We start from the raw sequence: 14568 nt of genomic DNA on the forward strand, positions 1-14568 counted from the left end.
TTAGTTGCTTAGTAGGGAGGGCTAAAAGGTGTACTAGTTAATAAGATATATAGCTATGCGTTGTCTTAGCATCTTGGCCTCCTTTTTTACCTTGTAGAGTATTTAGAGTCTAATAGTTAGCCTACGCCAAAGCCCTCTCTATCTTATAATATTATATTAAGTAGTAATAACTTACGACTTTTAGGTGCTAGATAGTCAATAATAAGCGTCTATACTATATTTATAATAGGTAAATAGATATAAGGAAAGCCTCTAAGGATTAATTTACTACTTACTATGCCTTATCTTATAGTGTTGTTTATTAGCTAGATGTCCTGCTAGGTATTATAAAGTTTCTTTAAGTGTTTATTAGAGTAAAGAAGAATTGGCTTAGAAATAGTTAAGGCTGTTCTTGTTTTAGTAGTAAAAAAGCGCCTGTGCCTCCTCTAGTAACACCTAGTCGCCATCTGACAGGAAAGACAAGTTCAATAATTCCTATACTTGACGGATGTATCTTTGCTATGTTAGGAATGCTGTCATTTGTGATACCTTGTTATAAGCATCTCTAGATGTAGTTTGCGCCTCTTTGACCGCCGCCTTGGCCTTAGTCACCGCCACCTCATCTGCGTCAGCCTGATCCTTGGCCTTTTCCATGGAAGCGCCCTTCTATCTAGCGCTAATAAGCCTCTTTCTGGCAGTAGTGTTGATCTCTTGTATGATGCTGTTTGTTTTGTTGTCTGTGCCTGTCGTGTTTGAATTTGTCGTCAATTAAATACCTTCAAAAAGCCGTGACATCTTTACTTGCTTGATAGCCATCTCCTTAGCCCTCGAGGCATCCTTAAGTCATTGTGTGGTTGCATCTTTGTGCTGCCTTAGCTCTCTATTCATTTTTACCTCCAACGCATCGCGCTCTACTGCATGGCTACCCAGGTCGGCATGAACTGCAGACTTGTTTTCAAGGGCACTAAGAAGCTGTCTCTTTGCCGCAGTGGGTTTCATGTCCGGACTGTTAGTCAACCTTCGCTTAATACCACACGATTTAGAGTACTCTTTAGATAGAATCTAAAGAAGGCGCTTCCTTTTGCAGCAAGGGTTAAGAGTATCCAGCAGGTTCTGGTTAAAGAGAAGATGTTTAATAAATACAGCGACAAAGACGCTGCAGTTAACCTTGTCCTCTTGTATGGCATAGTTCTAGGGTGCAAATAGGTTAGCATTATGTGTTTAGGAAGACGCGGTGACGTAACAAACAACGTAGCTGACTGACCATTGGGACGAATTTGATTTGGCAACCAGCCATTCTCTTTGCCACTATTTACTTAAACGCTGCTTCCACATACCGATGACGTGTCTCATCTAGAAGAGAGTCATAGTGGTGAATTAATACCCTGGTGCTAGCTAGGCTTGTCAAAGCAGAGAGTTAGACAAGAGTCCAATGCTCAGAGGCATAGCTAATAGGGAGCAAGACCTGTTTGTAATCTCGTAAGTGCAGGAGTGACGAGTCGCACACGCCGCCAGCACTAATACAGACCTACAAAGGGTCGACCACTTTAATCTTATGTAAACGTCCAACAAGTCGCTTTATGAGGGCTGTAGAGATAGCAACCAGGGCATCACCCTCAAGGCGCGCGTTAGGATCGCTGAGTTGTGTCTGCGCCGTAAGCACACTAGCAGCTATGTCTGGAAAGCTTTCGATTAAGGGGTTAGAGATGCTATCTATAACATTAACCACAATGTCGTCTTTAGCCCTTACGTGGACCTTGTCTGTGGTTTTAGAGTTATTAGTAGCCATTAGGATATTAGCGCCGATTAAGCCGTCTAGGATGTCTTCTTCCTCGTCTTGTTTAAGCGCAAAGTGATCGTTATCTATAGAATTACTCTTATTTAAAGAGTCATTATCTGCTGTAGATTTGTTAGCTATAAAATCAGTTATGTCGATTTGTTGGTCTGGAGTTGTAGGTGCATGCCGCGCCGTTTTAACGTTATTAGGAAAGTCTTGATCCTCCGAGCCCTCGGCCTGCGTGTCCCGCTCAGGTGTGACTTCAGCCTCTTCTCTGTCTGGCAAGACCTTTGGTGAGCGGCCTTCTGGCACGTTGGAGAGAGGAGGGAATGAAGAGACAAATCTCTTCGCCACAGTGCGCAAGTCCTGCACGCTTAAGCGGGGTGGTTTCTTGGTACTGCTGAGGTTTGCTGCTTTGTGAAGTATACTACCTTTCTCCTAGAGAGACTTGAGAGGCGCCCCGTTGTTAAGAGCTGTCTCTATGATGGCGGCGTAGTTATTGATGTTGCTCTGGCCGGGTTTATTGCTGGGACTGACTTCGGCTGGCAGCTAAGACGGCCTGTTGCCCTAATGCTTATTAAGCTACTTAAGTCTAAGAGCCTTGCGCCTTTGAGCTGCATGCGCCTTTGTTAGCTTATGCCTCTCTTGCTGGATAGTGATCTGTTCCTGCGGCGACAGGTGTTGCATGGCTATGTTTTGCGGTAACCCAAACTTGGAGCCTTGGTGTGCTAATTGTGGTAGGAGGGCGGGAGTGTTGTCTAAGGCGCTCACGAGGGTGGAGCTAACAAAGTGTTAGAGCGCGATTGCGTTTTAAGGTTTATAGTTAACTAGAGTGTGTAGAAATAGGTGACTCTAAGAGGCCAAAGTGATTAGTAAAAAATGACGGCGGCAAGGTGGGCGGAGGCAGGGCGGATACTGAGGGAAGTTGGCGATACAATGCTAGGAAAAGGGCACAATGCTTAAAAGCGTACCTTCTGCTTACTTAACGAGCTTAGAGTCTCTTAAGTCAAAGTATCAGCAGATGAGTGGAACTAGCCTTGGGTTCTTTTGACTAATAGAGAAGGAGGAATTGAGGTAGAGGGCGTCAGAAGGGTCTTGAATTCTTAAGTATGATAAGTTTGCGACTAGAGAAGATGTTGGTTTCTTGAGGGCTCTTGTGATAGTAACTGGGAGTGCTGCTAATGGTTCCTACCCTAAGACACTGGAGGCCTAGGTCTTGGCATTTTATGTTAAGTTTACTAAGAATAGAAAAAGGAAAAAGATTGCTTGTCGTTTAAGAACAAGCTAAGTTAAATAGACCAAAAAAAGGAGAGAGAAGAGAGGTTGTTAGGATGAAACTTGAATAGTTGAAGATGATGGTGTGTAGTGGAGACCTAATAAGGGAAAGGAAAGACTAATAGTTGAAAGTTGAAGATGTTGGTGTACTGGAGATAGGAGGGGCGGGCTAGGGACAAACCTGATAAGGCAAAAAGGGAAGAACGGATTCCTAATGTGGGAGGACGACATTCTATTACCTAACCTGTAACGCCCTTTAGGGCGTTCCTGTGAACGCTGCTGCCTACTAACCATGTCACCTGCTGAAAAGTCCTAGCGCCAGCTGCTGGCAACCTGACTGCTGCCGCCGTGACCTTGTTTGAACCTATATGGTCATTCACGCGCTTGCCTCCGCTTTGCTTCTGTCTATCACCTGTCTTGCCCCGCAAGATACTGCGGTCTTGACCACCTCACCGCCACCTAGCACCAGCTGGTGACTGTAACGCACTTTTAGGCGTTACACTATATTACAAGCTAAAAGTTACAAGCAGCTTAATTACAACATAACTATCCCTATCTTACAGTAAATCTGGCCAGTACTATATATAGTATATTAAAAACTTAGTTGCAAGATGTTTTTATATTAGGTAGACGCTATTACTATCTTATATAGTTAAGCAAGAGTGATTACGAGGTGACTAGTGAGTGGTAAGCTGGCAGGCAGCTTAGCTTATTCTAAACAGGATACTCCTTCTTCTCGTCTCAGGCTCAATCAGTTAGTGAGAGGCAAAGAGTTTGGTGGATGACTGTCTCAGCCACCTGAATACCTTGGCTCACTTTAGCTTAGGTCTTATTGGGTCTATTTGAGGTTGGTCGTAATTTTGCCCAGAGAGCCGATGCGTAAATGATGAAAGGGCGGCGAACACTATCCAAGGGCTTTTGTTCAAGGTTCTGTCAGAGACGCATGGCGTATATCAAGGCCTGGAAGGCACTGTGCATCGCGTTGAAGGGTTAAGCGTCCACTAAAAAGCTTAGTGGCTAGCTATGTTGAAAATAATCATAACAATTTCATATCAAGTCCTTTATTTATAGTAGTATACACATAAGCATAATATAATAGGTTTTACTTAAGTCCTAATTAAGGTGTAGTCTTTTCTTCTAGAAGGTACCGCCACCCATCATAATATCCATTTCACTAGGTTGCCTAGGGCTTGCCCCTGTGGATGATGTTAAGTGACCCTTGTGGAGCGACACTCTCTGCTTGTCAATGGATACTAAACCCCTCTCTTTATTGCCTCTGCACGCGTGATTCTATAGATATTATGCTTCAACATGCCTTGTATCTGTCAGAGCGGACGCGTTATCGTGCTCATAACTTAGATAAAGCGTCATGCCGTTCCCTGCATCTGCTGCCGTGATGAACCCTAAAGGATGTAAGCCATCTAGCTGATAGTCATGGGAATTTCCATCGGAGCTCTCGTAACCCTCTTCCAGAAATGTCCTGCCTTTTTTCCTTCACTTCCCTAGGGCGATGCAGTTCAAGATTTCAGCAGGAACCGACTCCAATATTCTACAAGCGAAGAGCTCTCTAGATGATTTGAGTGATGAATTTGTTCTTCAGGCTATCAGAAGAGACTGTCCTTATCCTGCCACCCCTGGAAACAACTTCATGCTGGGTATAAAGCTATTGATGCCACCAACCCTGATCAAGATCATTATGCAAGCGTTACCTATGGATATCTTGATCCAGCTATGACCTACCACACACTCCTATCCATGTGGAACCACTATCGTCTGTGAAAAAGACATAACGTGATGCACTGACTCTTCTTTTCCGTTTCGCTGTCCACAATCGCAACACTAATTGACCGCGAGTGTTCCCCCAGTTCCTGCAAGAGCTTCCCCAAAAGGTTTGCGCCGACGGCGAATGGCTCGCCGAGCTGAGTGCGCTTGGAAACAGCGTGCGAAATGACAGCACAGGCATCTTCAATGTCGTTTCTGATTGACGTCGTCTTCTGAATCCTGCTGTTCCATTCTGCAGCTATTGCGCTGCTGTTGCGTTTCGAAACCTCCAACAATTGGTGCTGCCACTCGGCCCACTCTGTCGCCGTCGCCCCTGGACTCAGTCGGGGCACGTCTTCAACGATGATAGGCTGGGGCTGTTGCACTGTGAATGTGTCGGGAAAGGTAGGAGACTGCTGCAGGACAGTGTCGACAATGTACTTCCAAAGTTGGACGTTGAAATGCTGGGGTCGCTCAAGGCCGGCGTGAACGTACAATGCGTTAGCGACAAGGTAGAGACCGCTGTCATTCGGGCACGTATGGCGAGGAGAGATGCGTCGAGACATGAGGCTGGCTGCCGATCTATACTCTTCTGGGCACAACTCATCTAGTATTTTGTTGATGACGTCGGCGAGTACGTCAGTCTTGGTTTGATCCGGGTCTGAGTCGTAGTGATGAAAGTATGCCGGTTCTCCGTTGACTAGTCGAACAATACCAAATGACCATTGAAAATCCCTAGAGCGCAAGGGGACAAAAAGAGACATTGTGGGGGTGCCGGAGGCAAGGGTTCGTAATGTCTTCCGGTTCGATTTGTTGATGGGGTCGTCGGAGCCAAGTACGAGGGCTTCTAGAACGGCAGAATCGTTCCATGGACCGAAGAATGTCTGGAGAAAGGAGTCGGGATGACTTAAAATCGCTGATGTGTCACTTGGCTTGGTCGAGTCGTCAGCAGCCATGGCGCTCCTCTGCTTCTTTGAGCTGGCCCGAGACATGTCTGGCCACAAATCATTATGAGCGAAGAATCGGTAGCACAGCATAACAATACTTGCCTTCTTCTATTGTCAAAGAGTCTTCTGTTCCTTGTAAGGGAGTGACGGCGGATGCTTTGCGCTTATGGGCAGACATCTCGCTTGTTGTTGTATCGATAACGATTGTCGGAGCTGTGGACAGTTCACTTAGCTGGTCGTCGTCGGCCTCTGATGGTTCCGAATTACTATCGTAGAGACCCAAGTCCACGCCACTGTCGCTGTAGGATGTGCACCGTGAGTCGGCGAAGCTTTGTTCCCTCGAAGGCTTGGTTGTGTGGAGGGCTTTAGGCGATCTGTTGTCGAGGACCATTGGGTTGTGGGTGTCCGAGCGTTCTTGTGTCAAGCCAACAACCTCATCCTTTTGCACGGAAGCCTCGTTTATTATGACGGGACGGATGTGGGGAACGGAGCGATTCGTCTTTGCAGCTGCCGCGTGGCTTGCCTCGGCAGAGTATTCTGTATGCTCGGCGACTTCGGTTGGATTGTTGAATGTGGGCTGTTGGCTGAGGTCAGTATGAAGACATGGCACTTGGCAGGTGGCGAAGAATAAGATTGGGAAAAGGACAAAGTAGCCGCCGGCAGGCAGACGGGCAAACAGACAGACGGACGGACGGATGGACGGTGTCAACTCACGTTGGTATGTTCCCTCAAGACAACGGTGACGTCGTGTTTGGTGATGCCGGGCGCAGATTTGCACACGCCTCTCCGTCCGAAGGTGGCGCCTGGTGCGCGTCGATCGCGAGCAACCTGTCTGAGGCGATTGAATGTGTCGGTGAATGCGCCGGGCGTCGTGTCTGCCAAAAGCTTGACTTGGTTCCAAAAGTCGTATCCGTGATGCCAGCCGAAAAAGTACACCATGTGGCCGGAGGTGACGGCCCACGCGATGGCAGCCTTTTTGATCTTGGCTCTCGCGTGCTCCGCGTTGAGAAGATCGGGGATATGAGGGAGGGTTCGGGAGAAGATGTCAATTACATCATCTGGAAGGCGACAGCGAAGCTCGACAAAATCAAGGATGGATGCAAACTCGGCGTCTAGGTCCAAGAGAGACTGGGCCAGCTCTCTAGCTGAGCTCTCGATTGCGTCGGATATACGATGGGCGTTGGCGACGAAGGTGTTGATGAGGGCTTGACTGTCGTGGTTGAAAGTCATCTGATCTATACGGCACCTGTTAGTGATGGGGTGCTACCAAGTCTGGGCGGAATCAAAAGTCTGGGGTCTAAACCGAACAAGAAAAGGAACAAAATAGTGTTGGCGTTTGCTTATTGGGGAGAGTTTGCTAAAGGAAAGAAGCGTAGAAAGGAAGAAGAGAAAAAGAAACTTATTGTTAGTGGCTGAAAGACTTGTACCTACCAAGGTGGCAACCCGCGTGAGTGGTGAGTGACCGTGTGGAAGGAAGAGGTGAGGTATTCGTACCTGCCTTCCCCTCCCAACTGCGATCGACCTACGGAGTAGTGTAAGGCAGGCAGGCAGGCAGGCAATAGTCTGAGCCAATCAAGAAGAGGACGTGGAGAACTGCAGTGGAAAAATCTCCGGCAGTTCCCCACAATAGATAAATACTGGAAGGTGGGATCTCAGGTACGTATATAAGGCGGTTTGATGTGATGTATCCGTACTTCAACCACAATGACTGTGGACTAACTATTCTTTTGCTGTATGGCATGGGACGGGCCGGGAAAGGCATGATGCAAGCTTGTGCCGCAAATAAGCGCGCAGCACAATGACCCTGGCGACATTATGTTGGGGTTTGTGCTTGTGGCTGCTGGATTCTGCTGGTTCCCGCATCATCTTCAAGTCACACTCTACATTGGCGCACTCAGCCTTCGGCAGGCACAGGGTAGGACCCTAGGTTCAAAACGATGAGGGAGAAGGCAAGGTCTTCCATGGTCTAGATACAGAGATAACGACGTGAAGCGCTATAATAAGTTATTGAGGACGAAGAAGAAGCTGTTAGGGTTGCAAATCAGGGGGACCAGGCTTGGTCATCGACTGAGATACTTCAGCTGACCACACTAATATTCTACAATCTGTGGCTAGAGTGGTTGCGCAGACCAAACCTAAACCAATGGGTACTGCTATTCATCTGGCTGGAGATGTTATCCCCCTGTCCATCCCTTTTCTACTAGTCCTCTTTGCTATGGCCTAAGTCTCTTATAGAACGAATGAACTGTCTGCCCTTTTGTAAATGCCTGTGATGTAGCGGATGACATAGAGGGCTTGATCCTGATGCAGCTTTGACAGTTAGAAAACAAGGCATTCTATAAGAGCGATCAGACATTACTTGGGGGGACGCCTATAAGAAGCCCGCCACATTAGGTGTGCTTAGTGCTGTTGCGGCAGTATCCTGGATTAAATCTTGGATATAGTCCTGATAATGACACGGAGCACGTCGCGCGCGATGCCTTCATTATGTAGCCTTCCGCCAGGGGATACCCACTAGCACGGACTTTACTGGACCAATCAAACAAAGGGCAGTGGGGAACTGCCGGAGAAAAACCTCTGGCAGTTCTCCACAGTGGATTCAAACCCCCAGCCACAATACGGCAGCGCCACACACCCAATCTTATCAAAGCCTCGCACTGGGCTGTGTGGTCAATTTCTCATACAAAAAAAAATATTACAGAACAAGTGTTGAACAACACGATATAAGATAAAGCAAACAACAGGCGGCAAGGGTTAATTATTTGCGCAGCCAAGCAAAACACGGTGCCCTCCCTCCTTCACCGCCTTTCTCAGGAGATGGTCGCGTGGGTCACGGGTGTGGAAGGGAGCGACGTGGTATTGCGTGGAAATGAGACGAACTCTATTCCCATGAAAATTGCTCCCTCCTCCTTCAATGCAAAAATTGACAGGAAGCCACTAAGCATGTAATCTGCTGCTCCTACAAGTAACTAAGCGGTCCCTTTTGCTTTGCACCGGGCGACGTGGGCTTGTACAAACTCGCTGTGGTGGTTAATAGCGCACGATTTCCAAGTCACTAGCGCACGAGGTTATTTTAGGCCTACCTAGAAATTGTGCACTTGCAGCCCCCTCTCCCCCGCTGTGGCGTTATGTGGCTGGCCAAGTGTGTGTCAGCATCACCTATGTATGTATACATATGTGCTCGGTACCTGCTGACTAAGGCCCTCCGATCTTCTCGTTGCTAATCGCCGATCGCCAGTCGCCAGGGGGTACTTTGTCACTGACTCTGCCACTAACCTAACGGATCAAGTGTTGGAGAGGGCCTGCCGCCAGCCGTTCACCGCCGCATCTCCCTCATCAGCATCATCGGAGCCAATACCCGATCAGGCAGTGAAATCGTTGCCGGGTGGGAGGGGGCAATCCTCCAATTCTGCATGGGACGGTCCAGCAGATTTCACCTGGGAGCACTTCCCGATTGTGCAATACGACAGGGAACCTGTTGATTGGGTGACTTACGCCCTCTTCTCCTTTGTGGTTGTTCCCTCTTTCCGTCGTCTCAGCCTGCAGACGGTCTCCCTGCTCTTACCTATGCCCATGCGGGTGATTCTGCAAAGCATCCTCGTCAACTCTTAGGAGCTGTGATGACTTGTGCGTTATCGTGTCTTGGCTGCGGGGCAGGCTGAACACGTCCAGCGAACGAGGGCGAGGGAGTGTCATGCAGGTAGCCTTGTTGCATTCCTAGTATATAACACCCGCATCCCGCTTGGATGCCTGCGTACGGGGGGTGGCAATGCAGTACCTAAGTACTTTCTGCGTCATGGCCTTAGATAGGAGAGCAAGCAGTAGAAACCTGCTACGTCCTTAAGGCGACATACTGGCTAATAGTCAGCTTCTCTAGAGACAGATATAAATAAACGAAAAAGGATTAAAGTCAGAAGAGAGCCACATTCATTAATAGACTTGTCCGTCCTTAGTTTCCTATTATCGTCAACAAAACAACACAAAGTTACATGAGATTTGATCCATGGTACGCACTCTTTAATGGTGCCTGATTTTTCAATTCTGTCTTCATACTTCAAAGGGCAAAAAGCAAACTCGATGGAGCAAGACCCCTTGTATCTGCCTCAGCTGCCAGAGCAACAGTTCTTCTGGTCAGAGTCGTATCCCGGGGACCCCACCCATCAGCACCAAGACCAATTGTACATGCCTCAAACCCAAAGAGCCATTTTGTCAGAATCACATCTTACACGTCATATACTGGGTACTATGCAGGCCGACATCTCTCATCTGTTGCCTCTTGACCAAATCGCCGGGTTTGATGCCGTGTGGTGCACAGACAACACCATCACCAGAGGCTCCAATATACACTGCGCTTTGCCCTGGACCTCAACAACTACTGTACGACCGCTCGAGTTTCCCCCTCAGATACGCTTGGTGACTCCCGAAATGACTCCCGGCATAGTCGCTCAACCGTTGGAGGTAGTACCAACCACGATTAACAACCCTCCGGGTTGCGTGAATCCCCTGCGGCCTTCGGCAATTGATCAATCCGACCTTGCAGGGGATCCTGGCGCGATGCACGAGAACCGTCAGCATTGTGTGAAGAAGCGACCGCATCCCACTGCTGCTCCTTGTCACGATAATACCGCAGCGCGTCTGTTGTTTGAGAATGCGCCCAACCCGTTTTCTATTGTGCCCACCACGGCCCCCTCGAAACCTCACTATCCACTCATCCCTTTGCAGGACCAGCGCTCTTCTAGGACGTTGACTGCCACCAGGGCTTCTAAAGCAGGTGGCGCCGCCGCTAGTTGTAGGAAACAACACCGAATGGGAAAGCAGAAGAGCAAAGGGAAACACAAGATGACCAGGGCCTCCTCTGCTCGAGTCACTCCGTATCAGCAGCATGTCATGGAGCTTCTCACCATCATCAAGAGGGAATGCCCCCGAGATTAGGCTAGCCATGGATATGGTGATTGGATAGATTTTACTTTTTGTATTTTTATTCTTATTGATTTCTTCTAGTACACGAATCAATTCTACAAACTTTATTAGCACTGCCGTTGTTACACTAATTAAGTTTGCCTTTTGCCTGCTACACGTCCCTTTGAAAGCAGCCACACTGTAAACAGCCACAGGGAACCAACCATGTACAAAGCCGCAGCGCGGAGGCGTGCATTCCCTGTCGGCTAACCACGTCCTCGCGAGGGTTTTGTTGTGCCAGATGCCACTATGGCAGGAGGAGATGGGCAGCCTGTCTTCCCAACGACACCAGTCATTCCATTCAACTTGACCTTCATGAGAGCCTCCGTCTCCCAGGATAGTCTGGACCAGTTCGACCTCTCGCGCGAAAGCCTTGAGCTTCAGGCCTTGCCAGATCATATCGACTACCGATATTCCACCATGTCCCAGGAGACCACCAACCGGTCGCCAGCGATGCCACATCAGCCCCTTTGGGGAAGAGATCAAGGAACAGAACAACACAGACGAGTCAAAGTCGACGGGTATTCAACCCATTCTACAACGCTCCGACCCACGGAACCCCAAGCTTCATCAAGTAAAGGAAGCACGTGCAGCTCAGATGGAAGCCATCGTAGCGTGTTTCTTGTCGTTGCCGCGGAACATGGTAAGGGCCATCATTAAGGCGTGGAGCGGTGAGCTTGTAGCATTCTGCAGCCGCATCCATTGCATGTCATTCCTGATGCGTGGGAACAGTGCTGTCGAGACCTGTTATCGCGGCCTTTCCCGAAACAGGTTGCAAGGTCGACGTGTTCTCCGTCAAGAGCACCAAGCACGGCGCCTGAGTTGAGGCTGCGGGGGTATTGAAAGGCAGTGGAGGTGGTGGTATTAGGTAGTGTACAGTGGGGTGGCAAAAGTATCCGAACGCACCCACTTACACCAGCCACCTGCATTTCTACCCCCTCACTTTATCTAGCTACAAAACCATCAACTTTTTGAAATATATAGTAGAACTATAGTAAAAATAAAGCTCTAAGTTTACTGATTAGTATTGTGTATACTAACTATATGCTCTAATAACTGCCTCTAAGCGCCGCGGCATTGACTCAATTAATGACTGAATATGCTCCTGTGGGATAGCATCCCACGTTACCTGTAACTGCTCCTTAAATTTACTAATATCTAATTTGTTTTTCTTGAGATTAAATGCTTCTGGGTATGTATTTTGTAGGTTATTCTTTATTATCTGCTAACAGTGCTTAATTGGGTTGAGATTGGGTGAGTAAGGAGGCTAATGTAGCCAGGATATTCCCTTATTTAACATCCACTTAGTGGTCTTCTCTAAGCTATGAATAGTAGCGTTATCCTGCATAAAATAACGTGTGTTATCTTGGTTAGGAAGATATCCCTCTTCTAGGCATAATATATAGCTATTAGAGCTATATCTATTCCTTTTGCTGTTCTTATCTCTTGTAAGAAAGATAAGCTTGCTTTAGCTAGTCCTCTACACCATTACCCAGACCATGATAGAAATATCTGCCTTGACGTGGCTTGTAAGGTTGATGAATTGCTTATCCCAGCGTTCTTGAGGTAATCTAAATACCCAAACAGAGGGAGATGAGGTATTATTCTGGCAAGAGCTCTCATCAGAGAACTGAGTCTAGTGAAGAGGATAATTAGCAAGAGGGTCAAGATGAGAGGCCTGAGTAAGAATAGGAGTACCTCTATTAATTCTTCAACTTTTGGTAGCCACTCTTTTGCAAATTCAAGCCTCATCTTTGCTGCTTCCTTTGTAATAAATGGCCTCTTCATAGCTCGCCATTTGCGAAAGTTAGCGCCGCGTAGAATCCTCTTAATAGTAGAGACGCTAACTCTGCTATTCCACTCTTTGGCAAGCTCTTGGTACGTCTGCCGGAAATTAGATCGGGCAGATCTGATAATAGCCCGTTTCTCCCGCTTTGAAAGTTTCTCTGGACGCCCTTTTCGGGGTAAGGACTTAAAGGTGCGGTGTTGACGGAACCGGTGAAGAGTATCAGCTATGGTGCTAATAGAGCAGCTATACGCGTTAGCAGCCTGGCGGTAGGTAAAACCCGACGCAACTAAGGCAACAATTACAATACGCTAAAATTCCAAAAGCTCATCTTTTGCCTTACGATTTTCTGATAAAAGAGAAGTAAGTAACTGTAAATCACCCATTTTTTGCTGAAGTTATGGGAGTTGTTAGAAGGAGAGATGTGTAGAGGAAATTCTGACGCGACGCGTTAGGTGGGGTAAGTTCGGATACTTTTGACCCGCCACTGTACTGGTGGTGTGTGGACAGGTGGTGGTGTTAGTGGACAAGTAGTGGTGGTAGACAAGTGGTGGTGTTAGTCGACAGGTGTGTTTGGGCCTCAGGCATTGACAAATTGGGACTGAGGCACCCACGGGAAACAAGGGGGTCTTGGGCACCCACTACTTGTCAAGAAAAAACCTAGACTAGACATCCCTTTTACACAACTCAATTGATACCGGGTTTTGACCTTTTACTCGGTGCGAATCTTTTCTGGTCTCCCCTTCTAGAAACCCCAGAAGAAGAGGCCCCACCCTGCTTCCAGTCATTTAGATCAATTAATTTAGCACCAAAATCGGTCAAATCCTAGCCCAAGATGGCCTCAAGAGCAAAGCTTAAAACTACCTACAAATTGGCAAATCCTTGCCTAAACACACCCTCTATCTGACCCAATTGATTGGCACCTTGAGGGGGTGTTTTCCCTTCTGCATCATCATTAGCACCATCAAATTGACCTTTTGTTTTGGTCTATTTCTTCTGCTCTGCCTGTTGAGGCTATTTTTCTAGGTGGTGGTGTTAGGTAGTGTACTGGTAGTGTGTGGACAGGTGGTGGTGTTAGTAGACAGGCGGTGGTAGTAGTAGACAGGTGACAAGTAGTAGTGTTAGTAGACAGGTGGCAGGTAGGCTGTGAAAATACCAGTAACCAAAAATACTACCTGCCCAAAAAAGCTGCCCGCCCAGGATGGTGCGTGCGTTTCTGCCAGGCACCCACCTTTAACACTTGGAGAGACGCCATAGGGCCACAGGTTGTCCCTCGTAGACCGTAGGAAAGCCCGGCGAGCTCGCTGTAGATATCTGGCAGGGGGAAGGACGGCAGGGGCTTACTGGGGAGCAGGAGATTATAGGTCGCTTCGCCGGTGAAGACATCAGCAAACGGCACCATCATCTCCGGGCCTGCGACCACAGTATCTACACCGCAACGCCAGCACGAGGAGGCGCTAAGTATCATTAGGAATAGCACCATTGTGCCTCTGCCGCCAACAGCTATCATTTTGCCGCATGAGAAGCACCACGATCAAGTTGCACGCCAAGTTGGTCGCATCCATCATCATTCCAAACTTCTACTTCAGCGACCGGCTATCGCCCACTTGCCCTTCCTAACCCCTCCTCCTTTCTCGCCTCGCCTCTCCCTCCTTGTTCTGCTCAGTGTCCTTGTCCTTGGCCATGATGTTGTCAAGTTACGACCAACGCCTTGATAGAGAAGAAATCCGTTGACGAGGCCGCTCCTAAAGTTGGCGATGAACTGATTGGGGAGATGGCATAGGTTGCTGTTTAGTGAGATGGCACGCACTGGGATGACGCACTGCTTCAGATGGGGGACCTGCCCTTTGTACTGTACCTATGGCAAGGGGTAGGAGAGGGGAATAGGTACTACTAGGCTCTAGCGCACGATTTCTACGCCTAAAATCGTGCGCTTGCAGGGGTACATACAGCATGTACTTGCCACCAAATATCGCTCCAGGGGCTAGCGCACGATTTGGGAGCTATTAATTACAGTCGAGCCAGCTAGGTGCTGTTTCTTGTCGCCAGACAGCTGCATTGTGTTGGTTATTATCTCTGACAAA

The 14568-nt window shown here is 48.1% G+C and overlaps 2 protein-coding genes across 2 annotated transcripts; one reads left to right on the forward strand and one right to left on the reverse strand.

Annotated features, from left to right (window-relative positions):
* Positions 1–4797: 4797 nt before the first annotated feature.
* GLRG_11012 (uncharacterized protein) lies at positions 4798–6969 on the reverse strand (the record flags this gene model as incomplete). Its single annotated transcript, XM_008101733.1, has 3 exons — positions 4798–5770; positions 5838–6316; positions 6454–6969. 3 exons carry the CDS (start codon positions 6967–6969, stop codon positions 4798–4800), a joined length of 1968 nt encoding a protein of 655 aa, XP_008099924.1.
* Positions 6970–10947: 3978 nt separating this feature from the next.
* Positions 10948–11519, forward strand: GLRG_11013 (uncharacterized protein; the record flags this gene model as incomplete). The annotated part of the gene is made up of 2 exons (XM_008101734.1): positions 10948–11341; positions 11431–11519. 2 exons carry the CDS (start codon positions 10948–10950, stop codon positions 11517–11519), a joined length of 483 nt encoding a protein of 160 aa, XP_008099925.1.
* Between the last annotated feature and the right edge of the window lie 3049 nt (positions 11520–14568).

This window comes from Colletotrichum graminicola, assembly GCF_000149035.1.
Source record: "Colletotrichum graminicola M1.001 genomic scaffold supercont1.73, whole genome shotgun sequence".
In the NCBI taxonomy this organism is placed as follows: domain Eukaryota; kingdom Fungi; phylum Ascomycota; class Sordariomycetes; order Glomerellales; family Glomerellaceae; genus Colletotrichum; species Colletotrichum graminicola.